Here is a 26,892-nt window from a genome sequence, read left to right as displayed (position 1 = left end):
CTGCTTCGCTTCCACGTCTTGCCCTTGCTTGCTTGCTTGCCTGCTGCTGCTTTACTTGCTGGCCTCACTTGCCTCCGGAGGCTGCTTGATTGTTCGATTAGTAGATCCCGGAGAGAATGTACATATGCCCGGTGCATCATGCATATGATGGCTTTCCACCTGGCTCTCACTTTCTAGGAAATCATAAAAGATGACTTGATGGCCGGCTCCGTAAATGATTTTCGTACTAAAACTTGGCTTCTCCATGGTTTAACCATCTGGTGGACTACCATGATGTTATGTTACCAAAAAGCAGAGAGAGAGAGAGAGAGAGAGAGAGAGAGAGAGAGAGAGAGAGAGATGCAAAATTAAGAGAACGAGGAAATGGGAGCAATGGCATAACGATCAGAAACGACATGCATGATAATAGAATTGCTACTGGTTGGTTTCTCTCAGCCGAACTTTGGAGTTAGGAGTATAAAATAGTAATTCACTCTAGGATCGGAGGCACCCAAGATTTCCAAAGACTTTACTAGGGTTTCAACTTGGTGTTGCCCTCAAAGGAAGCCATCATGTAAGCTAACCTAAAAGAGAAAGTACCCAATATATGTCTGCCCTCAACATCAGGGGTGTTTTAGTTTGGTTTATTCAATTGTCACATTTTATATTTTCGATGCTCATGGCTAGGGCCATAACTTGCTAAGTGCTTTCAGCAGGGCGACCAAATGAAACACTATACACTAGGAGGCGCCAAGGGTTAAGTATTTGCTAACATATATACTTGAACTTGGTGCTACCCTAAAAAAAAGTCCCGTAGGTTGATCTGAAGAAATTACATGCATCAGTAGTACAAATGTTTCCGTCACTCCTCTTGCCGATGTACAGGCTGCAAGTCTCTGCCTTCCATGTCAAAAGGGGAAAAAAATCTCCAATAGTTTGGTAGAAGAGCTCCTTAAAATAAAAAAATATCAAATATCCTCTTCAACTAAGAGCTCCTTAATTTAAAATAAAAAAATATCAAATATTCTCTCCACTCGTAAGTTCCTGCAGTCAAAAGGAACTATGTATTCGCTTTTCATCCTATGTTTTTTCTCAGCTGAGTAAATGAAGAAAATAAAGGGTTCCAGCTGAGAAAAAGAAACTATTAAAAGATGTTTGATTGATTAGAAATAGTTTGGGCTTGCCAATGCAAAATTGTTTAGGAAGCTAATATAGAAAACTATTCGATAGAGAAATAAATTAAGGTTGCTACTTATGTTATTAACTCGCTAAATATATGTTTAGCAAGTTAATTATAGCTCTAATCACCCCAAAACCAAAAACTTTTCAAGATTCTCCATCACATCGAATCTGCGGTACATGCATGAAGCATTAAATATAGTCAAAAATAAAAACTAATTACACAGTTTATCTGTAAATCACGAGATGAATCTTTTGAGCCTAGTTAATCCATAATTAGAGAAAATTTGCTACAAACAAACGAAAATGCTACAGTGCCCTGAACCAAAATTTTTTGGAAACTAAACAAGGACTAAGCCAACTTACATTTTTTGCTTGAGAAGAAACCCATCTCAGGCCTAGCTCAGTATAACTAGGTATAACTAGCCCAAATTGGTTGGGCTGGTTTTGGGCCTCGGCTAAAATAGTGCTTCTGATTTAAGCAGATGGATGCTGCGAGCTTGCGTGTGCATCCCCGAACAGAACAGGCCCCTGAAAGCTGCGCATCCCTTGTCTGTCAAAGCAAGCAAACTGAAGAGTCGCCATCCATCGTGATGTGTCAAATGACAAGACAAATAACAACTGAGAAAGACAACAATGGCGTCAGTAGCACGATGGCCACCGATCATTTGTGTATGCGAAATTATGATAACCTCGAATTGGACTTGGAGTATGCAACATCTGAATGTTATGATTACAATATTTACTGAACTGAACGGGGATGGAAAACATCATCAACACACAGAAACACACTGAGGATGAAACATTGCCTTATTCATATCTGGACTAGTACGAAGTACTCCTCTACTACGCAGCAACACCGATCGAGGCCGAACATTTTTTTCAGTTGCTATTCCTCTGCAATATTCATTTCTTCAGGATCAACAGACGTGAACTCACCCTCTTCCGAGAACAAGCTGGTAGCCTGGACAACCTTCCTCTGCGGGATCTGGCTGATCTTGAGCCTGTCCTCCTCGGTCAGCTCCCAGTCGAATATCTCAAGGTTCTGCTTCAGCCTCTCCTTGTTGTAGCTCTTGGCGATGGACGTCACTCCCTGCTCATGTATCCATCGCAACGCCACCTAACAAGTACGTGAAGACAAGGCACCATTGAATATAATGCGGGGAGAGCGGCAGATATATAGCAGACGTCAGGCAGTCACGATCACTGGTCTCAATCTCAATGGTGACACACCTCGCCGCCGGCGGTGGGTGGATGGAAAAGGAAGAAAATTCAGCCGGCGGCCGGCCAGCACGTACTATTAGCAGCTAGCGTACGTACCTGCGCGACGGTTTTCCCTCTGGCCTTGGCTATCTCGGCGAGCACCTCGGAGTCCAGCACGGCGTTGCCCTGGCCGTCCCAGTTCTGCCCGCCCAGCGGCGAGTAGGCGGCGACGTGGATGCCCCTGTCGGCGCAGTACGCCCTCAGCGTCCGCTGCTGCCACGCCGGGTTCAGCTCCACCTGGTTCACCGCCGGCGGGATCGTGGCGACGGCCAGGACCCTGTCGAGGTGCTTGGTGGTGAAGTTGCTGACGCCGATGGCTCTCGCGAGCCCCAGCCGCTGGCACTCCTCCATGGCGCGCCACACGCCCTCGAAGTCCACCGGCACCGCGTCCTCCTTCTTGTTCGGGAACTTGGGCGGCCCGGGCTTGATGCACACCGGCCAGTGGATCAGATACAGGTCCACGTACTCCATCTGCAGGTTCCTGTGCTCCCACGGCCACGGCACGAATAATCGTTTCTTGTTGTTGACAAAGAAATTTCATTTACAAATTGGAACCGGCCGGCCGGCTACATGATAGTAGAGCAATTATTGGGACTTACTTGAGAGTTTCCCGGAGGGACGGCAGGACGAGGTGCGGGTGGTTCTGCGTGCACCACAGCTTGGACGTCACGAACAGGTCCTCCCGGGACCGGACGAGGCCGCGGCGGATGGCCTCGGCCGCGGCCTCGCCGAGCGGCTCCTCGGTGCCGTACAAGAAGGCCGTGTCGAAGTGGCGGAAACCCACCTCGATGGCCGCCAGCACGGCGTTCCTGGTGGCCTCGTTCACCACGGGGAACTGCGCCGTGCCCATGCCGACCATCGGCATCGGCCTCGCGTCGCCCGACCGCAGGGACACCTCCGGCACCGCCACCGCCGCCGCCGTGGATGCTGCCATGCTCATGATGCGCCTGCAGGTCAGAGTGGTGCGCTGCGGTTACACGTCTCGGTGCGGAACAAGGACAGGAGAGCCCGTGCCGTGTCGATTTATGTACGAGTATTGCAATTAATCGTGGACGTGGACGTGGTGGCGGACAGGCGACCTCAACTCTCGTTTTCCTTCGCCTTTTATTGCAAACGGGGGAAGGTCCATGTACCCATCGGACTAGTCTAGAGTTTTGACGTTGTTACGTTTGGTAGGGCGTCAGCAGTGGCGTCCGCGAATCGCGATTTCGTCAGCTGACTTGGCATCAGAAACATTAGGCCTGGTTCAGTTCGCCAAAATTTTTGGATTTCGCTACTGTAGCACTTTCGTTTGTTTATGGTAAAATATTGTCCAATCATAGACTAAATAGGGTGAAAAGATTCGTCTCGCGATTTACAGGCAAACTGTGTAATTAGTTTTTGTTTTCGTCTATATTTAATGCTTCATGCATGTGCCATAAGATTCGATGTGACGGAAAATCTTGAAAATTTTTACGAACTAAACAAGGCCTAAAAAAACACAGAAGCTGAGTCTGGTCTGGAGAGCAGAGACTGTAACCGCTTTGGGAGCCGTGCCAGATAGTCGACGAAACACTCGCTAGCTGGCCGTATTTAGGGCATTGGAGATGAAAATTTTTTGGTTGTCACATTGGATGTGTCAGAAGGATGTCGGGAGGGGTTTTAAGTTTCCTGACGAGTTATGTAATTTGTTTTTTTATTAGTTTCTAAAAACCCCTCCCAACATCCTTCCGACACATCCAATGTGACACCTAAAAAATTTTCATCACCAATCTAAACAGACCTATTATTATTAGAGAGAATTCGCCATCAAAATTTATATCAATTCCTTTATTATCATAAAAAATAATGAATTCCCTTCATTGCCATCTATTTCTTAATTTTATTCTCTCATTGCCATTACTGTCACCTGGACATCTATTCTTTCCTTCATTGCCATCCAATTTCATTGCCATTGTGAGTACAAATCGAAGTTTCAAATGCCAATTTTGCCCCTGCCTTACCTTAATGAAGATTTATGTATTTATAATATTTGCATGCACACACCGTTTGTTGTGGCTACATCTATTTAACCATTTAATAAAATAAAAAACATACAAATACACTACTCCATTTACATAATTCAAAAATTTGAGAAAAAAACATGTGAATTTAATAGTACATAAAAAATAATATGTATAAAATAGTTTTTGTTTTTGTCACTCACCTCTACGTCAGCTAGCTATGTAGCTAGCATCATTGCAGACGCCTGCCTTCTAGCATTTTTTTGCCACCGTGTAGGCCAGGTACACGTAAGCGCTTAGGTCATCCGCAATGGTTATCAAATAGCTAGCTAGGAGGAATTCTATTGGCTCTTAATAGCACTTTACAAATAGCTAACGAGATGATGTATAAAAATAATAAAAAAGTAGCACTCTCATTGGCTATCGAGGAGAGAGATCAAATAGCTAGCGACTTCTTAATAGCTAGCGACTCATAAATAGCTAATCTAGCACGATCTTCTAGAAATAACTCTTTCACAATACTCTCTACAATAGCTAGCAACTTTCTAATAGCTAGTGACTTCCTAAGCTAGCTATTTGCAAATTGCCATTGAGAGCCATTAACATTCTTCCTAGAGATCAAATAGTTAGCAATTTGAAGACCATTGCGGACGCCCTTAGGAAGGCTGCGCCTTTCTTTTCCACTGTGTACATCTCTAACAGGCATTTGTGCCAAGCGTTGTTGCTTGTTTCAAGTAATTGTAAGGAGCGAATGTAATGAACTCGATGTTTATTTCATTAATTACAGAGGTATATATACACAGTATCAGAGAGGGGAAACTCTCCCCTCACACAACCACGGCCTTGTTTAGTTCTAAAAAATTTTGCAAAATTTTTCAGATTTCCCTGTCACATCGAATCTTTAGATGCATGTATGGAGTATTAAATATAGACGAAAATAAAAACTAATTGCATAGTTTGGTTGGAACTGATGAGATAAATCTTTTGAACCTAGTTAATCCATGATTGGACAATATTTGTCACAAACAAACAAAAATGCTACAGTACCTGTTTTGCAAAAAAAATTTTGGAACTAAACAAGGCCGTCGACGCATGTTCACGGTAGTGGAGGAACGTCCCGTTAGAGATGCGGTCTTCACGGGGAAGACTTCCCCACATACAGAGTCATGGAGATAAGGCTAAGGGGGAATCCAAGAAGTCGGTTGAGATCATCCTGTTGAGATATTTGTAACACTCTCCCTTGATCCTTGAGATCAATGAATGGTATTCTTCCTCTAAAAATTTCTATAGAATAAAGACGAGAAAAAAATACTAGTAGATATGTATCAAAAGTTTCGTAAAATCGCTTGGAAAAAGGAGAAAGTTATAACACATAATGTTGATTGCCTCATCGTAAACTAATATGAAAAAATCTTTTCATGAGAAAAAACTCATGTATAGTTTAGAGGACAATTTATGTCTTTGATATCCCCTTTAAACACCCTATAAAGAAAATAAGAAATATGACATTACGCTTATGCTAATATTGCCTTATTAAAAACTCTCTACGAGAAACTTTATGAGGAAATATGACATTAGGCAGGAGGATAGGAAGTTGTTCAGGATCGGATACGGATGGTTCCATCAAACGCATTGGCGGACCCAGGCCTAAGACCACTAGGGCCAAGGCCCTAGTCATGATCTATGTAATCTATGCATATCTTAATAATAGTTATCATTTTATAAGAGTTTATCCTAACAACTTTAAAGCCCAGCAACCAGCCCAAGTAGATAAGAAATCGACGTCTCTTGTTGTTTCGTCCTAGTCTTGAGTCTCAACTTTCTCGCTCTGATGCTCGCGCACTCACGTCGCTGCTCGTAGTGTTGCCTATCGCCTGCTAGTGCCTAATGTCCTATGAGTAGGCGACCGCCAATGCCTATCGGCTGATGAACTCACCCTGCGCCATGGCCACATGATGTCTGCCTCATCTGATGGTGTACGGGTCATCATTAGACAAGGAGATGAGCGTGAAATACTAGAATTCATCTATGCACAGGCCGCAGGACCACACATATATGAAGATTACGGTGTAGTTCATCTATGCACAGACCTAAGGACCACATATATATAAAGATTATGGTGTAGTTTTTAACTTTTTGATAGGAGAATTTGGACATAGTCTTGAGCGAATCCTGCGTGCCCCACTGACCGGACGTGTATGGAGTTTGATGTCACGAGTTACGCGCGCTTTGTACTTTATATAAAAGCTTTCGTTTTCTGTTACAAAGAAATGGGAACTTTTGCACGTGTTTTTTTTTAAAAAAATTCGCTCGCATGCGTACGTAACAGGTGACATCGTACACCCATGACTAATCCCGTCGTTGATTTTCCTTTAGTGTACACCTATGTCCTATATAGTTAAGGATGGCAGCGGGCGTGGTTTCGGGTCGGATATCCGCGGGTTTCGATTCTCGCAGGTTCAGATTTAGGGATGATTTTTTACCCATGGTTTTCGGGTTCAGGGCTCCGAAATCTATCGGGTTCAGTTTCGTGTTTGGTTTTCCACCCGTGCATATCCAATAGGTATCCGAAATAAGTTATTAGAATTAATTTTTATATTTTATAATATGATAATAATAACTTGTTTACTTAGATTATGAAATTTATTTTAAGCTAACTCATGAAAATATTTATATTTTATTGCCTTTTATTTATACATGTAAATATGTGTATATATATTATGTATATATTTATAGAAAGCCATTATTGCTATTATTATGTTGACATAGAAAGCGAATTTCAGGTATTCGCGGGTTTAGTTTTGGGGAGGGCGGTTCGGTTTTGGGTTTCGATTTTGGGTTTCGGGTTCGGGTGCGCATAGACTTCACCCGATCCGAACCCGCCCCGTTGCCATCGTAGTTGTGTATACCAGTATAGTCTTTACGAAACGTTGGCGAGGATCAAAACACTTGTGGCTGCTTGGAAAAAGAAAATAAAAGAAAAGAAATGATCCATCACGCAAACGACCTCTTTTTTGTTGTAGGATTCCAAGCCGTACGAATTAGAAAAAACGCATATTGAATTGGCTTGGCTTCTTGTGTCCTGCTCCACGCACGTTTAGGTATTGTCGTATTGAGCTCGTTCGCCCTGCTTCATATTATCGCCATATGGTGATGGAACGAAAAGCAGAACATACAACTTATCCTGATTAAGTGATTACTGGACAGCGCGAATTGACAGCTGGTTGAGTTTCTCATAGTAAGAACTATCCATTCAGTTTAAGTCCCTGGCTTGATAATAGCGGTACGGTGCTAGTATTTTTCTAACTTTATTATAGAATTTAACGACGTTATTAACTCTTTGTCTCATATTTGATGATATTGGTGCTTGCATTTTCCTCACTTTATTTCAGAATTTAATTTAATTTAATGGCGCTATTCTTTTAGTAGTAAGTGACGTGCCTATCCCCAACTTGATGACAATGATGCTTATATTTTCCTAGATTTATTCTAGGATTTAACGACGCTATTTTTTTAGAGGTAGGCGACGTGTCTATCGACAGTGAGACACCTGTGGTAACTTCGTTAATATCGAGATTTTGACGGTTTAACTCAATTCTTTAGATATGCTCATAAGGGTAGAGCATATGTGTGCATTTATAAGGGTGATTGTACGTTCGTGTATATATACATCTTTGTCTGTAATTGGGTCTCAAAAAAAATAATAACTGATGGCGGCTAGTTGGGTGCTAAACTCAAAGGCAACTTCAAAATGTTTAAATTTAACAAAATAAGATGAGAAAATTAGCTATTATTATGCCCTCTAAAATTATAAGCTCCCATCAAATCTACTTTTTATGTTCCTTTTGCTATGTGTTGTCTGAAAAACGGATGGTAAATGCATTAAAACGTATCTGTCCTTTACCAAACTACTGATTCTACTACTACAATTGAGAGAGACGGCAACATCTTAGAGTATCATCAAGAGAGAAGCTATATGTGCTATATGGTCTATATATTTGGATATTTTTAGAGGAAATAGTCCTTCAACAGCTCTTCTATTCGATGTTCTAAAATTACAAGTATGCTATTCCCCTGCACGCTTTGCTCATGCCGCGAGTATGTCTCTTCTGTGCCTTGCATGGCGGCACCGCCGTAGAGCCCCTGCTACCAGCTAAATGTAGCACAAAGTTATCTATTTCAAAAAAAAAAACTCTTGGAGTTATCTATTTTTGGAAGGAGTTTTTCTCCCCAAATCAGTCGGTCTCCTAGACCTTTCCTCTATCGACCGACAAGTGTGGCATCAGTGTTACGAGAGGAACGCCTATATGGGGGATGGGGGGGGGGGGGGGGGTGTCAAGGTCGGTAGAAATTAGGGTTATGGTTTTCTATTCCTCAGAATTAATTAATTTCACGACTAAAAATATCTGTAGAAAATCAGGAATTACTATTTCGATCATGAAAAATATTCTGACACCCGAAAAAATCCTAAAAAAAAGTTTGTAGAGGCTCTCACTATCGTACGAGGATCGGTAAGCATAATTCTAATTTCCACTAATCCTATTTTCAGATCTTTAGATTTGTTCTAGGGTCTCATCCTGGTCGTGATAAAAAAAACTAATTTTCTAGTCTCTGAGGTGTCATCAAGGTTCAGACAAGCCTTGATCTGTTGCTCCATGTCTTGACGTGATATGCCTCTCTTGGACTGTATCACGTCTCTAAACTTATCGAGAAGTGTCACCTATACGTCAAACTCTCAAAACATTATTTTTGGTCCCGAAACGTCTTGACTTGGCTCAAATCACATTAGAGCGCTCCATGCCTACGCCTTTCTATGTTCTTATCACGCACTGACTTGAGTACGAGAGTCTCAAATGGTACAGATATTTTTCGACCATATTTAAGTCTACATCCATTTAGAAGAGTTCAGATTCGTCACATATTTATGATGTCGATATTCATTTGCATCCCTCGGCATACGTGTCGTTGACTTTCTTCAAGCCAAAGGAGTGTGAGGGACCTATTGGTGAAGAACTAAGCCAAGGGAATCCATCATAGCACGCAACATCGTGCACAAGCAATTGAGTCTCGTAATAACTTTAGGGATCTAGGTGACACCTTGGGATAAGTACATGATCCAAAAAAATTAAAGTATTTTAAATTTTATGGACTATTGCAAACCAAGACAAGTTTAGAGACCTAAATACATTTTGAGAGTTTGAGGCCCGAATAATACATCATGACAGACCACACTCAACCTTTTATTCTTGATTCAAGATGGCGGTATGAAAGCAACTCCTGATTCATGTAACACCCTAAAAATTTCACTTTTCCAAATAGGCTAATTGATTTAATTATCTCATGTGGGCACTAAAGAATAGTGAGAAAATAATTTTTGGAATAAAATTCACTATAGGATTTAGAAACATGTATGTGCATTCATGCTGCTGCATGTATTTTTGTGTGTGAAGTTTTTCTTTTCAAATTGGTTTTGTTTTTCTTTTCAAAATATTTGAGCAAAACATAAATTGGAAAATTGGAAAAGGACATTTCCCTCTCCCTACCCGACTTGGGCTTGGCCCAACCCCTTCTTTCCCCCCCCGCGGCCCGCATTTCCTCTTCCCCTTCTTCTCTCGGGCTCGGCCCATTTCTTTTCCCCCGCGGCCTGCCTGCCCCCTTCCCCCTTTCTCCTCCTTGCTCCGGCCCAGCGCCAGTCGGCCCGCCTCGCGGCCCAGGAGGACAACCAGCGCCGCGCACCTCCTCTCCCTTCGCCGCAGCAGATGACAGGCCGACCCCACGCTTCCGTGTCACCGACAGGTGGGGCCCAGCGGTCAGGGTCGTCTTCCACCTTGAGTCCGGCCAGGACACGAGTCCGAGCTCAACCACGCGCGCGATTCGGGCGAGGAGTCTCGATTTCGCCCGATTCCCGTCCTTTAAATACCGCCCCGAAGCCCCGCAACCCCCCAATTCATCCCCAGCCGCAGCCACCGCGTCGATTTTCGCTCAAGCTCACCACCGAGATCCGCCGTGACCCAATCCACCGCTGCAGCGCCTGTGAGTCTCCGTGAGCAGCTGGCCGGGCGTCGGAATCGCCTTACGAAGTCGCCGAAACTTTCCCTTCTCGTTTTCGTGCACCGTGCTCAATGCTAACCCTCGCCGAACCTCTTTGCAGAGCCGTCGTCCGCCGTTCGTCGTCGCGAGCCCTAGCCGGCCTTTCTTTGTCGCGGTTCTTGCCTCAGGTGAGTTCGCGACAAGCTTCTGAGCGCCCCGGTGCTTTCGGTTCTCTTTCTAGTGCCCTAAGTCAACCGGACGCCGAACGCCGGCCAACTCCGGCCATGGAGCCGTCGCGCCATGCTCAACTCCGGCCGGCCGGTTTCCCCTTCCCCCACCCCGATCTAATCCTGGCCACCGGTTTGAGATCCAACGGCCAGAAACGAAGGATACCCCTTCGGCCGGCTATTTTTCAGAAAACCCCCTGCGCTTTTTAATGTTATAACCCGCAGTCCTTTACGCTTTCCCGTTTTACGCTTTCCAAGTTGGAAAACGTATTCCAGCCGCGCAGTTCAAAAAGAAGTTTCCCAGATTTACAGTTTTGCCATCGAATCTATTTTGCTCATAAAAACTTCGTTTTAACTCCGATTTAATCCGTTCAAGTTGCGTTAGATTCGTTTTCGCATAATCTATAGTCTAATGCTACTGTAGTACAAGTTTTCAACTTTTTAAATCTGAGTTTAGATTTAATCTATTATTTATCTAAAGTAAAACTTTGGAAAATCATAACTTCTTCGTTATAACTCCGATTTTCGTGATCTTTACGTCTGTGTGATCATAGGGCGTTGTAGATTCGTTTTATAAACTTTTTATCTTTATTTATTACTGTTGGTGTACTGTTCTAATAATAGGCTTGTTTGCTTTGCATGATTGCCTTTGGATGATTGTTGTTGATGTGGTGGTTACAAGTAGACGGTGAGCAGTTCGTGGGTGAACAAGAGTACTTCTACGAGCAGGATCAGCAGGACCAGGGTGATCAAGGCAAGTATAGCATGGGATCATCCTTGTTTCCTAATAACTTTAATCACACAAATCATATTGCATGTGTCTCCTTGATAAGGATTACCTAGTATTGATCTTATACCTTGTCACCTATGGTTTGGCATTAGGTAGCTTATGCTAGTGCTCCACTAAACCATGATCTTGTAATTTGACTAAAGAATTATGCAATAAACATTAAAGATGACTTTTTAGCAACATTGGAAAAAGAGGGCTGGAGCATTGGGCTATTATATGGTGCTCTAGTTTCTCTCCATAAGGACTTATCTGTATCTGACCATCCGGGACTTACAGTACAACTGTGAGGGCTATATGGCTCTGGCTTTAGCTCAGTATGAGGACCTTTTCTAGCTTGTTAGTGGTTACCCTTGTGGCGCAAGTGGGGGATAGCAGACCGTGGATTCCTGCGGGTGAGTCACACGGACTGACTAACGAAACCTAGCGGCCCTAACTTGTTAGACGAACCTTTGAAAGGCTTCATAGTGAACCCTGCCGGTCTTCCTTGGGAGTGGGCTAAGGGGCTGATCACCTCGGGCGAAAGGGTAAATCACGACTCACAGTGAAAGTGTACAACCTCTGCAGAGTGTAAAACTGATATATCAGCCGTGCTCACGGTCACGAGCGGCCTTGGACCAATACAGAATAAATGAACCTAATGGCACTTCATTAAATGTTATTATTGTTAATATGCTGTTATGCTATTCTTTATTCACTTTACCTGATCATGAGTTTACTATGGGTCTTGACAACTTGATGCTACTCTTATGCTAAAATTGTGACAACTAAAAGCTACATGCAGTTGAACCAGTGTCTAGCCTTTGAGCCTCATGAACCCCCTGTTATACTTGTTAAGTACGAGGTGTACTTACACTTGTTTATTTTCTTTATTTGGATAAAAATCCCGGATGGGTAACAGATGGCAATGGTAATGACTACTACCAGTACTTTCCTGAGGATTTCTAGACTTGTGGTCAACCAGTTGACGTGCCCGTGAGATGGATCTTCCATGCAAGAGTTATCTTTTATTTTCCGCTATATTTGTGTAAAGACTCTGAGTTATATCGTTATGTATTAAACACTTGTGATGATACTCCCTATAATTTGTCGGCTTATGTGTGATTGATCTCTGGGCACACATAAGGTTTTGCATTCAATTTTATCCTTAAAATTGGGTGTGACAAATTGGTATCAGAGCCGTGTTGACTGTAGGACGCAAGCCTAGATAGAAACGGTCGTTTCCGTAGTCTTTTCTTCTCTACATTCATGCTTACCATCTTGCTCTTGTTATTTTCTAAAAACTTTACGCTTCTATCATCTTATTCTATTATGAAATCATTGATTCTAATCTAACTTCTCTCCGGTCCATTCTATAGATGGTTCGTGCCAACAAGACCGCCCGTATCTCCACTGGAGGGTACCACCCACCTCGTTACCAATACGAGCCTATGGAGCCGCAAGAGGAGAGTTCACCGGAGCACGAGGAGACCCCACCACCTTCAGAGCAAGCATCTGGGCCAGAGCTATCGCAAGTGGAGTCTGAACCAGAGGAGGAGCCCCAGGAGTTCATACTTATTTCCGATGATGAAGAAGAAGGTGCTCCCGGAGGAGGTCAACCCCCATCACCACCACAAGATGGACCTGCTGAAGAGGATGAGTCCCCTCCCATAGGGTGGACTAGAAAGGTGTACCACAAGGCTTCGTGCAACGCTCCGTCACATCACCGGCTAGTGGGAATGTTGGAGAATTACTTTTCTGACTGGGATGCAGTGGTGGAGTATTCCTGCATTGAGTACACACACCCCCTGGAGAACACCTACTGGAAGTCCAAGGTGCTGATCTTTCCCAAAGATGTGGAGAAAGATGCCTACTTGAAGGACAGGGGCTACCGTCATGATGGACATAGGGCTACCATGGAAGAGAGCATGGAGGAAGCAGCTTTCACAGCATGTTTGTTCCTCCGAGAGCAGCGTTTCGGTAACATGCGGTGGGACATACACCGTTATCTACCCCGCCTGGACCCGGAACACGGATGGGGAATGCTGGAGCCAACAGATTTGGACCCAGTCTCCCGAGTGATGGTGTACTTCGCTCATGAGATGGTGGAAAAGCATTTGAAATTGCAAGACATGGTGATAGCACAAGGGAAGGCTCTCAAGAGGTGCTACAAGATGATTGACGAGCATCGTGAGAGGGAAGGACAGCCCAAGATCTATGGAAAACTTGACTATGAACCACGCCCTTAGTGTTGGAAGTCCCTATTTGTAATAAGCCGTTAGAAGCGCTAGTGAGTTGAGTCAAGTTAGTGTGGTGTGCTTTTGTTATGCTTAGTTGCTTGTTATTATGTTCATGAGTGAGTTGGATCTTTGTAATGAGTGCTGGGACATTGTAGGCATGTCTACAAGTTCCATAGTTTAGGTTATTAAGGATTAAGGTTTAATGAATAAATAGTTGGGTTGGAAAAATCTGTCTTTCCTGTTTTCGTTCCTTAAACCTTTCTGTCTTAATAATTTTACCCAGAAAAATCCGTTCGACCAAAAATTATGAAAATTTTATGGGAATAACTAGACTTAAGCATCTTTCCTATGCCGCTGGAATCACCTTTTTATCTGATCTAAGCCGAGAGTTATGAATGTTGAAAACAGAGGTTCCTGTGCAGTTTGAGTTCTGGGACAGTTTCGGTTGGAGACAGTTTATGGCTAATCTAATGTCCGAATCTGAATTTGTGTTCTAAATAAAAGTTGTAGGCAATTTCTTAAGCTTTCCAACCATCAAAGTTTCGCCTCTGTTGGACTTTTATATCTCAAGTTATGATCGTTTTACTGAACTGCTGGCACTGGACTCACTCAGAAAGTTTTCAGGATTGCAGCTTGTGTATGAAAGTCTATATTTTGGGAGTTTCTAAAGTTTTAATGTTATGACAGATGCCGCCAAGAGGTAGAGGACGTGGAAGGGGTGTCCCACTCAACCCACCCGCCACCATTGAACAGCTACTAGCAGTTCAGACGCAGCTTATGGAAGCCCTGGTGAACAACCAACAGAATCACCCAATCGGAGGAGCACCACCGCGTGATAAGCGGGGTGAATTTTTGAAAGGTCATCCCCCTGTGTTCACACATGCTACTGACCCACTGGAGGCAGATGACTGGCTTCGAGCAGTGGAGAAGCAACTCAACATAGCACAGTGTGATGATAGGCAGAAGGTGTTGTTCGCATCGGGACAACTTCAGGGAGAAGCTCAGACGTGGTGGGAGTCGTTTGAGTATGGACGACCTCCCAATGCACCTGCTATCACATGGTTGGAGTTCAAGGAGAACTTTAGGTCCTATCACATACCTGAAGGGTTAATAGAACTGAAGGCAGAGGAGTTCCGGAATTTGAAGCAGGGTTCTATGACAGTTCCGGAGTATAGGGACAAGTTTGCTCAGTTGTCGCGCTATGCTCCCAGTGAGGTGGCTAACGATGCTGATAAACAGCGCCTCTTTTTGAAGGGATTGTATGATGGGCTCCAACTCCAGCTGATGTCCAATGAATACCCCAACTATCAGACACTTGTGAACCGTGCTATCGTGGTGGATAACAAGCGTAAGGAGATGGATGCTAAAAGGAAGAGGATGCAGGGACAGGCCTCCGGAAGTAATACTCGTCAACGCACCAACCAGCAGCAAGGCTCTCAGCAAAGGTACCAAGGACCACCTTCACAGTGGAATCGTGGTCAGTACCCCCAGCGCAATCAGTTCCAGCAGCGCCCGCAGTATCAGCAGAATCAGCAGCAGGGAAATCAGCAGACGTCACGCCAGGGTACGCCCAGTAACACTCCGATGAAGACTAGTGCCCCTAACACCCCCAACAAGTGTTACCGCTGTGGTAAAGAGGGTCACCTATCATATCACTGCCCTGAAAAACAAAATCAGCACACCCCCCAGAAGCAAAATAGCAACCAGAAGTCAGCTCCCAACACTGGAAGGGTGAACCATATGTCCTCTGAGACAGCACAGCAGGAACCGGAAGTTATGCTCGGTACGTTCGAAGTCAACTCTATCCCCGCATCTGTTCTTTTTGATTCTGGAGCTTCGCATACTTTCATATCACAAGCATTTGTTAGAATACATAGCCTACCCTTATGTGCCATGAAGAATCCCATATTAGTAAATTCACCGGGGGGAAGTATGCAAGCTGCTTATAGTTGCCTCCCGCTTACTTTAAACTTAAGGGGGGTAGAGTTCAAGATAAGTCCAATTGTGTTGAGAGCATCTGGTATAGATGTGATTCTGGGAATGGATTGGATGAAACAACAAGATGCATCAATTCAGTGTAAAGGAAAGGCAGTTGCATTAACAACACCAAAAGGGGACAGAATCTGTGTGGAAGTTGCAGTTCAGCCTCAGCCAACAGCTACAGTGAACCAGCTTGATAACAGTGCCAATCAGGAGGGCTTGGTTGTGGATGAGTTCCCAGACGTGTTCCCCGATGATTTGCCAGGTATGCCACCCGACCGTGACATTGAGTTTATTATTGAATTATTACCTGGCACTGCACCTATAGCTAAACGTCCATATAGAATGGGGGTTAAAGAATTAGAAGAACTCAAGAAACAAATAAAGGAGTTGCAGGAAAAAGGGTTCATACGTCCTAGCTCTTCACCTTGGGGGGCACCAGTGATTTTTGTCGATAAGAAAGATGGTACACAGAGGATGTGTGTAGACTACCGGTCACTCAATGAGGTCACAATCAAGAATAAATATCCATTGCCTAGAATTGATGATTTGTTTGATCAGTTGAGAGGTGCTTGTGTGTTTTCCAAGATCGATCTTCGTTCTGGATACCATCAGCTGAAGATTCGTGCCACTGATATACCAAAGACAGCATTCACAACCCGGTATGGTTTGTATGAGTACACAGTGATGTCTTTCGGTCTGACCAATGCTCCTGCTTACTTTATGTACCTGATGAATAAGGTGTTCATGGAGTTTCTTGATAAGTTTGTGGTGGTGTTTATTGACGACATATTGGTATTCTCCAAGACTGAGCGAGAGCACGCTGAGCATCTGAGGTTAGTCTTGCAGAAGCTTCGGGAACACAAGTTATATGCTAAACGAAGCAAGTGTGAGTTTTGGTTGAAGGAAGTTTCCTTTCTAGGCCATGTTGTCTCTAATGGAGGAATAGCAGTGGATCCAAGCAAGGTGAAGGATGTGCTCGATTGGAAACCACCTACCGATGTGAGTGGAATCCGCAGCTTCTTGGGATTGGCTGGTTATTACCGAAGATTCATTGAGGGATTCTCCAAGCTTGCCAAACCAATGACAGCTCTGCTTGAGAAAAACGCCAAGTTTGTGTGGTCTGAGAAGTGTCAAGAAAATTTCGAGGAGTTGAAGAAGCGGTTGACTACAGCTCCAGTGTTAGTACTACCAGATCTAAGCAAGAATTTCTCCATATATTGTGATGCATCCCGTCTAGGACTTGGGTGTGTTCTTATGCAAGAAGGAAGAGTAGTGGCATATGCATCCCGACAGTTGAGGAAGCATGAGTTGAATTATCCTACTCATGACTTGGAGTTAGCCGCAGTGGTTCATGCCTTGAAGATCTGGAGACACTATCTTATTGGTCATAAGAGTGACATATACACGGACCATAAGAGTTTGAAGTATATATTCACACAGTCGGATCTGAATTTGAGGCAACGTCGGTGGTTAGAACTGATCAAGGATTATGATTTGGAGGTACACTACCACCCGGGGAAGGCAAATGTAGTTGCAGACGCCCTAAGCAGGAAGAGCTATGCCAACGAGGTGCAAATAGCCTCTATGGCTGAGGAGTTGTGTGCTGAAATTTCACTTTTGAACTTGGGTTTTGTTATTAATGCAGTGGAGTTAGTAATAGAACCTACCTTGGAGCAAGAAATACGAAAGGGTCAGTTACAGGATGAAAAGCTGAAGGAGATAGCTGAAAACATAGTGATCGGAAAGGCACCAGGTTTCCGAATGGATGATAATGGGACACTATGGTTTGGGAAAAGGCTATGTGTGCCGGAGGATCGGTCTATTAGAGAGGCAATTCTGCGGGAGGCACACGAGTCCGCTTATTCTATACACCCTGGCAGCACTCAGATGTACCTAGACCTAAAAGAGAAGTATTGGTGGTATGGCCTGAAAAGAGATGTTGCGGAGTATGTCGCTTTGTGTGATACTTGCCAGAGGGTCAAAGCAGAACATCAGAGACCGGCAGGATTGTTGCAACCAATGAAGATCCCCGAGTGGAAGTGGGAGGAAGTTGGTATGGACTTCATAGTGGGATTACCCCGCACTCAGAAAGGTTATGACTCTATATGGGTAATAGTGGATCGGTTAACAAAGGTTGCTCACTTTATCCCAGTCAAGACCAAATATAGTGGACCAAAATTAGCTGAGTTGTACATGGAAAGAATAGTGTGTTTGCATGGGGTCCCCAGGAAGATAGTATCTGATCGAGGTACCCAGTTTACATCTCACTTTTGGCAGAAAGTGCATGAGTCTCTGGGGACTAAGCTGAATTTTAGTACAGCATACCATCCTCAGACTGATGGGCAGACTGAGAGGACAAATCAAATTTTAGAAGATATGCTGAGGGCATGTGCTTTGCAGTATGGGACGAGTTGGGATAAGAGTTTGCCATATGCAGAGTTTTCATACAACAACAGCTATCAGAAAAGTCTCCAGATGGCACCATTTGAAGCCTTGTATGGTCGGAAGTGTAGAACCCCGTTGTTTTGGAATCAAGCGGGAGAAACACAAGTGTTTGGACCAGATGTGTTACGAGATGCAGAACAGCAGGTGAGAATAATTCGAGAGAACTTGAGAGCAGCACAGTCTCGGCAGAAGAGTTATGCTGATACACGAAGAAGAGAGTTGGCTTTTGAAGTAGGAGACTATGTGTATTTGAAGGTTTCCCCTATGAGAAGTGTGAGAAGATTTAACATGAAAGGGAAGTTAGCACCAAGGTATATTGGGCCTTTCAGAGTGTTGGAAAGGCGAGGCGAAGTGGCATACCAGTTGGAACTGCCTGAGAGTTTAAAAGGAGTGCATGATGTCTTCCACGTGTCACAGCTTAAGAAGTGCTTGCGAGTGCCAGAAGAGCAGATACCGATAGAGGAATTAACTGTTAAAGGAGATCTTACTTATGAAGAATATCCGATTCGAATTTTGGAAACAGCAGAAAGAGTCACTAGGAGTCGGGTCATCAGAATGTGCAGAGTACAGTGGAATAGATATACCGAGGAAGAGGCTACGTGGGAAAGAGAAGAAGACTTAAGAAAATCGTATCCTCAGTTGTTTGAGTAAGCACCAACCGAATCTCGAGGACGAGATTCATCTTAAGGGGGGTAGAATTGTAACACCCTAAAAATTTCACTTTTCCAAATAGGCTAATTGATTTAATTATCTCATGTGGGCACTAAAGAATAGTGAGAAAATAATTTTTGGAATAAAATTCACTATAGGATTTAGAAACATGTATGTGCATTCATGCTGCTGCATGTATTTTTGTGTGTGAAGTTTTTCTTTTCAAATTGGTTTTGTTTTTCTTTTCAAAATATTTGAGCAAAACATAAATTGGAAAATTGGAAAAGGACATTTCCCTCTCCCTACCCGACTTGGGCTTGGCCCAACCCCTTCTTTCCCCCCCCGCGGCCCGCATTTCCTCTTCCCCTTCTTCTCTCGGGCTCGGCCCATTTCTTTTCCCCCGCGGCCTGCCTGCCCCCTTCCCCCTTTCTCCTCCTTGCTCCGGCCCAGCGCCAGTCGGCCCGCCTCGCGGCCCAGGAGGACAACCAGCGCCGCGCACCTCCTCTCCCTTCGCCGCAGCAGATGACAGGCCGACCCCACGCTTCCGTGTCACCGACAGGTGGGGCCCAGCGGTCAGGGTCGTCTTCCACCTTGAGTCCGGCCAGGACACGAGTCCGAGCTCAACCACGCGCGCGATTCGGGCGAGGAGTCTCGATTTCGCCCGATTCCCGTCCTTTAAATACCGCCCCGAAGCCCCGCAACCCCCCAATTCATCCCCAGCCGCAGCCACCGCGTCGATTTTCGCTCAAGCTCACCACCGAGATCCGCCGTGACCCAATCCACCGCTGCAGCGCCTGTGAGTCTCCGTGAGCAGCTGGCCGGGCGTCGGAATCGCCTTACGAAGTCGCCGAAACTTTCCCTTCTCGTTTTCGTGCACCGTGCTCAATGCTAACCCTCGCCGAACCTCTTTGCAGAGCCGTCGTCCGCCGTTCGTCGTCGCGAGCCCTAGCCGGCCTTTCTTTGTCGCGGTTCTTGCCTCAGGTGAGTTCGCGACAAGCTTCTGAGCGCCCCGGTGCTTTCGGTTCTCTTTCTAGTGCCCTAAGTCAACCGGACGCCGAACGCCGGCCAACTCCGGCCATGGAGCCGTCGCGCCATGCTCAACTCCGGCCGGCCGGTTTCCCCTTCCCCCACCCCGATCTAATCCTGGCCACCGGTTTGAGATCCAACGGCCAGAAACGAAGGATACCCCTTCGGCCGGCTATTTTTCAGAAAACCCCCTGCGCTTTTTAATGTTATAACCCGCAGTCCTTTACGCTTTCCCGTTTTACGCTTTCCAAGTTGGAAAACGTATTCCAGCCGCGCAGTTCAAAAAGAAGTTTCCCAGATTTACAGTTTTGCCATCGAATCTATTTTGCTCATAAAAACTTCGTTTTAACTCCGATTTAATCCGTTCAAGTTGCGTTAGATTCGTTTTCGCATAATCTATAGTCTAATGCTACTGTAGTACAAGTTTTCAACTTTTTAAATCTGAGTTTAGATTTAATCTATTATTTATCTAAAGTAAAACTTTGGAAAATCATAACTTCTTCGTTATAACTCCGATTTTCGTGATCTTTACGTCTGTGTGATCATAGGGCGTTGTAGATTCGTTTTATAAACTTTTTATCTTTATTTATTACTGTTGGTGTACTGTTCTAATAATAGGCTTGTTTGCTTTGCATGATTGCCTTTGGATGATTGTTGTTGATGTGGTGGTTACAAGTAGACGGTGAGCAGTTCGTGGGTGAACAAGAGTACTTCTACGAGCAGGATCAGCAGGACCAGGGTGATCAAGGCAAGTATAGCATGGGATCATCCTTGTTTCCTAATAACTTTAATCACACAAATCATATTGCATGTGTCTCCTTGATAAGGATTACCTAGTATTGATCTTATACCTTGTCACCTATGGTTTGGCATTAGGTAGCTTATGCTAGTGCTCCACTAAACCATGATCTTGTAATTTGACTAAAGAATTATGCAATAAACATTAAAGATGACTTTTTAGCAACATTGGAAAAAGAGGGCTGGAGCATTGGGCTATTATATGGTGCTCTAGTTTCTCTCCATAAGGACTTATCTGTATCTGACCATCCGGGACTTACAGTACAACTGTGAGGGCTATATGGCTCTGGCTTTAGCTCAGTATGAGGACCTTTTCTAGCTTGTTAGTGGTTACCCTTGTGGCGCAAGTGGGGGATAGCAGACCGTGGATTCCTGCGGGTGAGTCACACGGACTGACTAACGAAACCTAGCGGCCCTAACTTGTTAGACGAACCTTTGAAAGGCTTCATAGTGAACCCTGCCGGTCTTCCTTGGGAGTGGGCTAAGGGGCTGATCACCTCGGGCGAAAGGGTAAATCACGACTCACAGTGAAAGTGTACAACCTCTGCAGAGTGTAAAACTGATATATCAGCCGTGCTCACGGTCACGAGCGGCCTTGGACCAATACAGAATAAATGAACCTAATGGCACTTCATTAAATGTTATTATTGTTAATATGCTGTTATGCTATTCTTTATTCACTTTACCTGATCATGAGTTTACTATGGGTCTTGACAACTTGATGCTACTCTTATGCTAAAATTGTGACAACTAAAAGCTACATGCAGTTGAACCAGTGTCTAGCCTTTGAGCCTCATGAACCCCCTGTTATACTTGTTAAGTACGAGGTGTACTTACACTTGTTTATTTTCTTTATTTGGATAAAAATCCCGGATGGGTAACAGATGGCAATGGTAATGACTACTACCAGTACTTTCCTGAGGATTTCTAGACTTGTGGTCAACCAGTTGACGTGCCCGTGAGATGGATCTTCCATGCAAGAGTTATCTTTTATTTTCCGCTATATTTGTGTAAAGACTCTGAGTTATATCGTTATGTATTAAACACTTGTGATGATACTCCCTATAATTTGTCGGCTTATGTGTGATTGATCTCTGGGCACACATAAGGTTTTGCATTCAATTTTATCCTTAAAATTGGGTGTGACAATTCAACATGGCACTTTTTTATTCTTGATTCAAGATGGTGGTATCGAAGCAACTGCAGTATTCTTGATCAACATTGACGGTATCAAAGCGACTCCAATTTCAGCTACATAGATGGAAATTCAGCTATATTTCAACAATCTCAAGCTCAGCAAGATCCACGCTGGAGACACCATTTGAGCTGAGGATCCCCGATATTGTGACTCTCTTGTGTTGCAATATCTGACTAATCTTACATCGGTCTTCATTGGTCAGCTCCCAATCAAAGATTTCCATGTTATCCTTGAGTCTATTCCTTTTAAAACTCTTGACAACCATGCTAGCGCCTTGCTCGTAGATCCACCTTAGCGAAACCTAGGGGAGAACGGGAAGTTGTTATGCTGATAAGTGTTAACATCACACAAAAAGTTTAGAAGACCTGGCGCGTTGATAGTTTTCAACTCATATTTTATCATATATTGTATGATTTTTCCATGCTGTGCAAAAGGTTCCTAACTTAGTGCTTTTACACTTGGCTGAAAACAAATTCACTAATTTGAGTGCATCATGCTCTTTGGCAAACTGCAAAAACCTTTCTGAAGAATACAAACTGCACATACCTAGTCGAGACATTAAGCTAAAGGTGCTAATATAAACTCGGTAGTCACTTCAAAAGTCTCTAAGATATTGAATTATGACGAGAATTTTCAACACCTGCTAGACTTCAAGGTAGACACATTGAGAGGTATTGTTGCCTTGTTGGTACCTGAGCCACGGACTTTCCTCTAGCCTTTGCAACCTCTTGCAAAACCTCAGACTGTAGTACTGGATTGGCCATAGACATGCTTTGACCTCCTAGTGGAGAATAGGCAGTCAAATGAATACCCTTATCTTTGCAGAACTCACTTAACCTTTTTTGCTGCCAAGTTGGATTCATTTCAACCTGCACAAGGTTATCTCACATGTTAGTGTAAGGTGTAGGTGTACTTGAGGATATACCATTTACAAAGTTGTTGTAGAAACGATTATTCCCTAACCGCCCCCTTCCCTTTTTGAATAACTATTTATATCCATATGAACGCTCTTTCTTCTTTGATGAAAGAAAAGAGCTATCCTACATGTCCGAGAAAATAATTATAATAAAATATCCAGTTCTTTCTTTATGGTCCTTTGGAGCGTATGAATTTCACAAGAATTGTATTGAAATTTTATACGAATCAGTTCATTTTTTCACAAGAAAAACCCAGAGACATGACAATGTCCTGCCTCCCAAAAGGGGGCCTTATATGTGGAGTATATCATGCTTATCAATCATTAAGAAATGGATGAAAAAAAAAGCTGAAAGCAAAGTCTCGCAACTAATTGAAGGTTACTGGCTTACTGCCATTGTCATCACTGACCCATAATTTGCACCGACCTGATTTACTGCCGGGGGGATTTCAGCAATGTCCAGTAGCTGTTGAAGCTTCTTTGTTGTGAAATTGCTGACACCAATCATTCTAGCAAGGCCAAGCCGATGGCATTCCTCCATTGCACGCCATACACCGCTTAGGTCAATGGGCATGATGTCCTCCCTTTTAATCGGGAATTGTGGCTCCCCAGGCTTTGCAGCCACAGGCCAATGAAGCAGGTACAGATCAACATAATTCATTTGAAGGTTCCTACAGATGAAAAGATAAGAATCTTGCTTGCCACCACCAAAAGAAACTGATTTTAGAGTATTTAGTACTTGCAGCTACTGCAAAATTGGCAAACTGAAATTGAAGAATCTAGTTTCCAAGATCCAGATCAAATTGTTGTTACTCGAACTTTCAACCGCAAAGCGTTAGTAAATCCTATTTGAGAGCAAATAAAAAAAAGTTGAAAGAAATTAAGCTCAACAAGCTCTTACTGCAAGCTCTCCTTGAGGGAAGGTAGCACGAGCTCCGGGTGGCACTGCGAGCACCACATCTTGGTCGTCACGAACACCTCCTCCCTGGACGCCACGATCCCGAGCCGCGCCGCCTCGGCCACGGCCTCGCCGACGGCACGCTCGGAGCGGTAGAGCGAAGCGGTATCGAGGTGGCGGTATCCGAGCTCCAGTGCCGCGAGGACGGCGGCCCTGACGTCGTCCTCCACGAACGGGAAGGATGCCGTGCCGAGCCCCACGGCCGGCACCGGCCGGCCGGCGGGGTCCACCGGGAACTCTGGGATCTCCGAGCTGCTGGTGCCGACCCTCCTTGTTGGTGATGCCATGGCCGGCGCTGCTCAAGAACACCTGCAGCCTGCGTGCTCTCCGTTCTTTGGTGGTCTGCTTAATTATCCGCTGATTCCACCGCTTTCGTGAGAAGCCGATTTCGGGTTTTGTTTCGGCTCGCAGGATCACAAAGTGGTTTCTTCAGTAGAAAAATGAAATGAAAAAGATAACAAGCAACGCAAAATAAAGGTCTCGTGATGCACGCGTACACTTTATTAAAGGAAAAAATATAATAGGACGTGGGCTACTGGGTCAGTTCGTAATTCAGTCCAGGCCTTGTTTAGTTTCTGAAAAAATTTACAAAATTTTTTAGATTTTTTATCATATCAAATCTTGAGGCGCATGCATTGAACATTAAATATAGATAACTAATTGCACAGTTTGTCTATAATTTACGAGACGAATCTTATAACTGAATAATATTTATTAGGGAGAATTGGCTGTGGGACATACAGAATGATGACCATTTGCCAGCGAACACTAGGAAAAATTTGATTGCTCAAAGACACTCCGTTTCTTATCAAATTTGCTGCGGACACTACATCTAATCAAACATTATTACAAAATAGATATAAAATCATATAAGTGCTAGAAAATTATACTATAATTTTTTTTACGCTCTACATAATGAGAACTATAGTGTAAAAATATTAACACCATATATGTGTGGTGATCGAACCAAAAGGAGAACGTACTACTACTCCTGATTAAGGGTCTATTTGATATAAGAGCTAGTCACTAGCTAGCTAATGATTAGCCTAAATTAGCTCTAGTAGATCTAAACAAGAGAGCTAATAGATGTGCTAATTTTCTAGACAAGTATTAAACTAATTGTTAGCTAACTAGCTACCTAACCTTGACTAATTGAAATGATTTTTAGCCGACTAGTAATTAGCTCTTCATCCGAACAGGCCCAAGTGATTGCTAGATGGCAGCTAGCTTGGTGCTAAACTCAAAGATAAATTCCAAATGTTTAAACTTAACCAAATAGATGAGAAAATGAACTATTTATTATGTGCCCTCTAAAATTATAGGCTCCCTTCATCATCATCAAATCTATTTTTTGTGTTCTTTTTGTTATTTTGTCTGAAAATGGATTGTAACTTAGTCAAAGCGTAGCGTAATATCAGTTCTTTATCAAACTAATGATTCTACCGCTATAATCAATATATACGGCAACATCTTATTGTTCTCTAGATTTTCTCCCCAAATCGGTCAGTCTCCTGCACCTTTCCTCCATCGATCGGCAAATGACATGAGTGTTACGAGACGAATGCCAACAATGTTCATGGGTTTGGGGCCTAAAATTTATAGAGAAATCTCAGAAGTCCATATGTGCAAAGAGAGAAAGTGAAAACACTTTAATATCACTTTACCTTTGGAAGTTGAGGTATCCATACTTAAATATTGAAGTCCTCTCCAACTTTCAAGTATGGTGTAATACCCGATTTTAAGGACAAAATCAGATACGCACCATATGTAAGTTTTAAAGTCAAATCTCACATATAGCTACAAATAAAGGGTAATATCAAAAGACAATGCATAAATATATAACATACTTAATATAAAAGATATAACCTTTGATAGCAAACAGCGGATAGACAACTCCGAACTTCGGGTATTAACTTCTCTCTACAGGATCCAACTGACTCGTTGATCACAAGCCTAAACTTCTCCTGAAGGGTGGGGGAAATAGCAAGAGTGAGTCCATGTCGAACTCCACAAGTATAGCAACTAGATTGTATAGATCCCACAATCTCATGATCAATGTGACATAATTAATGTAGAGCATTAAATAATAAATAATGAACATATACAACACACAAGAAACATCATCGTCGATGCAAGAATCCCCAAGGCCGCTCTTGACCGTGAGCACGGCTAGTATACCAGTTTTTAACACTCTGCAGAGGTTGCACATCTTTACCCATGAGTCATGATTTACCCATTCGCCCGAGGTGATCAGCCTCTTAACCCACTTCCAAGGAAGGTCGGCAGGGATCACTATGAAGCCTTTCAAAGGTTTCGTCTAACAAGTTAGGGCCATTAGATTCACTCGGCAGGCAGATATAGAGCCCCCCTTCCATGGCACATAACCCGCAGCCTATACACACGGACAGAGGCCACACTATACCCAACGTGTCTAGCCATTCTTACGCCATTTAAGGTAACCGCTAACAAGCTAGAAAAATGTCCTCATACTGAGCTAAAGCCAGAGCCATTATAGCCCTCATGGTTGCACTGTTGTTCCGGTTATCACTTACAGATAAATCATCAAGTGGCTAAAAAGTCATTTTTATCATTTATTACTTAACATTAATCTAGTCACACGATCATGACCATAGAAATAAAATCCAAATGCTATACTTGCCTTAATTCAATTGCTCTTGTTGATCTTGCTAAATGTCTAAGTACTGATCTTGCTTGTTGTAGCACTCTTGATCATCACAGATTATTCACCGTCTGCTCTCTATAGGCAAGCAAGACGACGACGCTTACTCGCTGGCTCATGTAGCAAAGTTCACCAAGTCACTACACCCACGGCAACAAGCTTTGACTCCTTCCCTGATTCACGTGCTCAGCAACAACTAGCAACAGGAACGACGAGAGGCCTCCAATGATCCGACAGCACGGCAGTGTCTCTGTCAGGGAACAGGGCAGCACCAGAGATTTGGTCTGGCGAAATTTCCGTCTCCAATCTGAACTCGACGACAACACAACCACGCAGCACCGTCGACCCAACTGCACCTTGGATTCACTGATTCACCGATAACATGGACTTCACGTAAAGAAGTCGTCTAGTATAGATTGATCTGGATAGCGGCGGCATGATGACCAGGGCCTGCTTATGACTGGATTTCTCACCAACGGAGACGGACGATGGCCGGAGAGGTAGCTACCCTAGATAGAACTATGGTCACGGCAGGGAGCTCCGGCTTGTGCAGGGCATAGAAGCGTCCACG

At 43.8% G+C, this 26,892-nt stretch overlaps 2 protein-coding genes across 3 annotated transcripts; both read right to left on the bottom strand.

Annotated features, from left to right (window-relative positions):
- Positions 1,826–3,504, bottom strand: LOC110436329 (NAD(P)H-dependent 6'-deoxychalcone synthase-like). The gene is made up of 3 exons (XM_021463106.1): positions 3,021–3,504; positions 2,479–2,902; positions 1,826–2,278 (listed from the first exon to the last, which is right to left on the bottom strand). The coding sequence occupies exons 1-3, from the start codon at positions 3,359–3,361 to the stop codon at positions 2,048–2,050; spliced, it is 996 nt and encodes a 331-aa protein (XP_021318781.1). The 5' UTR covers positions 3,362–3,504; the 3' UTR covers positions 1,826–2,047.
- LOC8065842 (probable NAD(P)H-dependent oxidoreductase 1) lies at positions 21,756–24,106 on the bottom strand. 2 transcript variants are annotated; one of them, XM_021463107.1, is made up of 4 exons: positions 23,585–24,102; positions 23,111–23,354; positions 22,460–22,636; positions 21,756–22,068 (listed from the first exon to the last, which is right to left on the bottom strand). In XM_021463107.1, exons 1-4 carry the CDS (start codon positions 23,926–23,928, stop codon positions 21,841–21,843), a joined length of 993 nt encoding a protein of 330 aa, XP_021318782.1. In that variant the 5' UTR covers positions 23,929–24,102; the 3' UTR covers positions 21,756–21,840. The 2 variants fall into 2 exon arrangements, with proteins under 2 accessions (XP_021318782.1, XP_021318783.1); XM_021463108.1 differs by having other exon boundaries at positions 21,927–22,068; positions 22,408–22,636; positions 23,585–24,106.

The sequence above is a fragment of the Sorghum bicolor genome, chromosome 6 (assembly GCF_000003195.3).
Source record: "Sorghum bicolor cultivar BTx623 chromosome 6, Sorghum_bicolor_NCBIv3, whole genome shotgun sequence".
Taxonomy (NCBI): domain Eukaryota; kingdom Viridiplantae; phylum Streptophyta; class Magnoliopsida; order Poales; family Poaceae; genus Sorghum; species Sorghum bicolor.
Note: the sequence above shows the minus strand (reverse complement) of the source record. Positions and strands in the feature narration are given on the sequence as shown.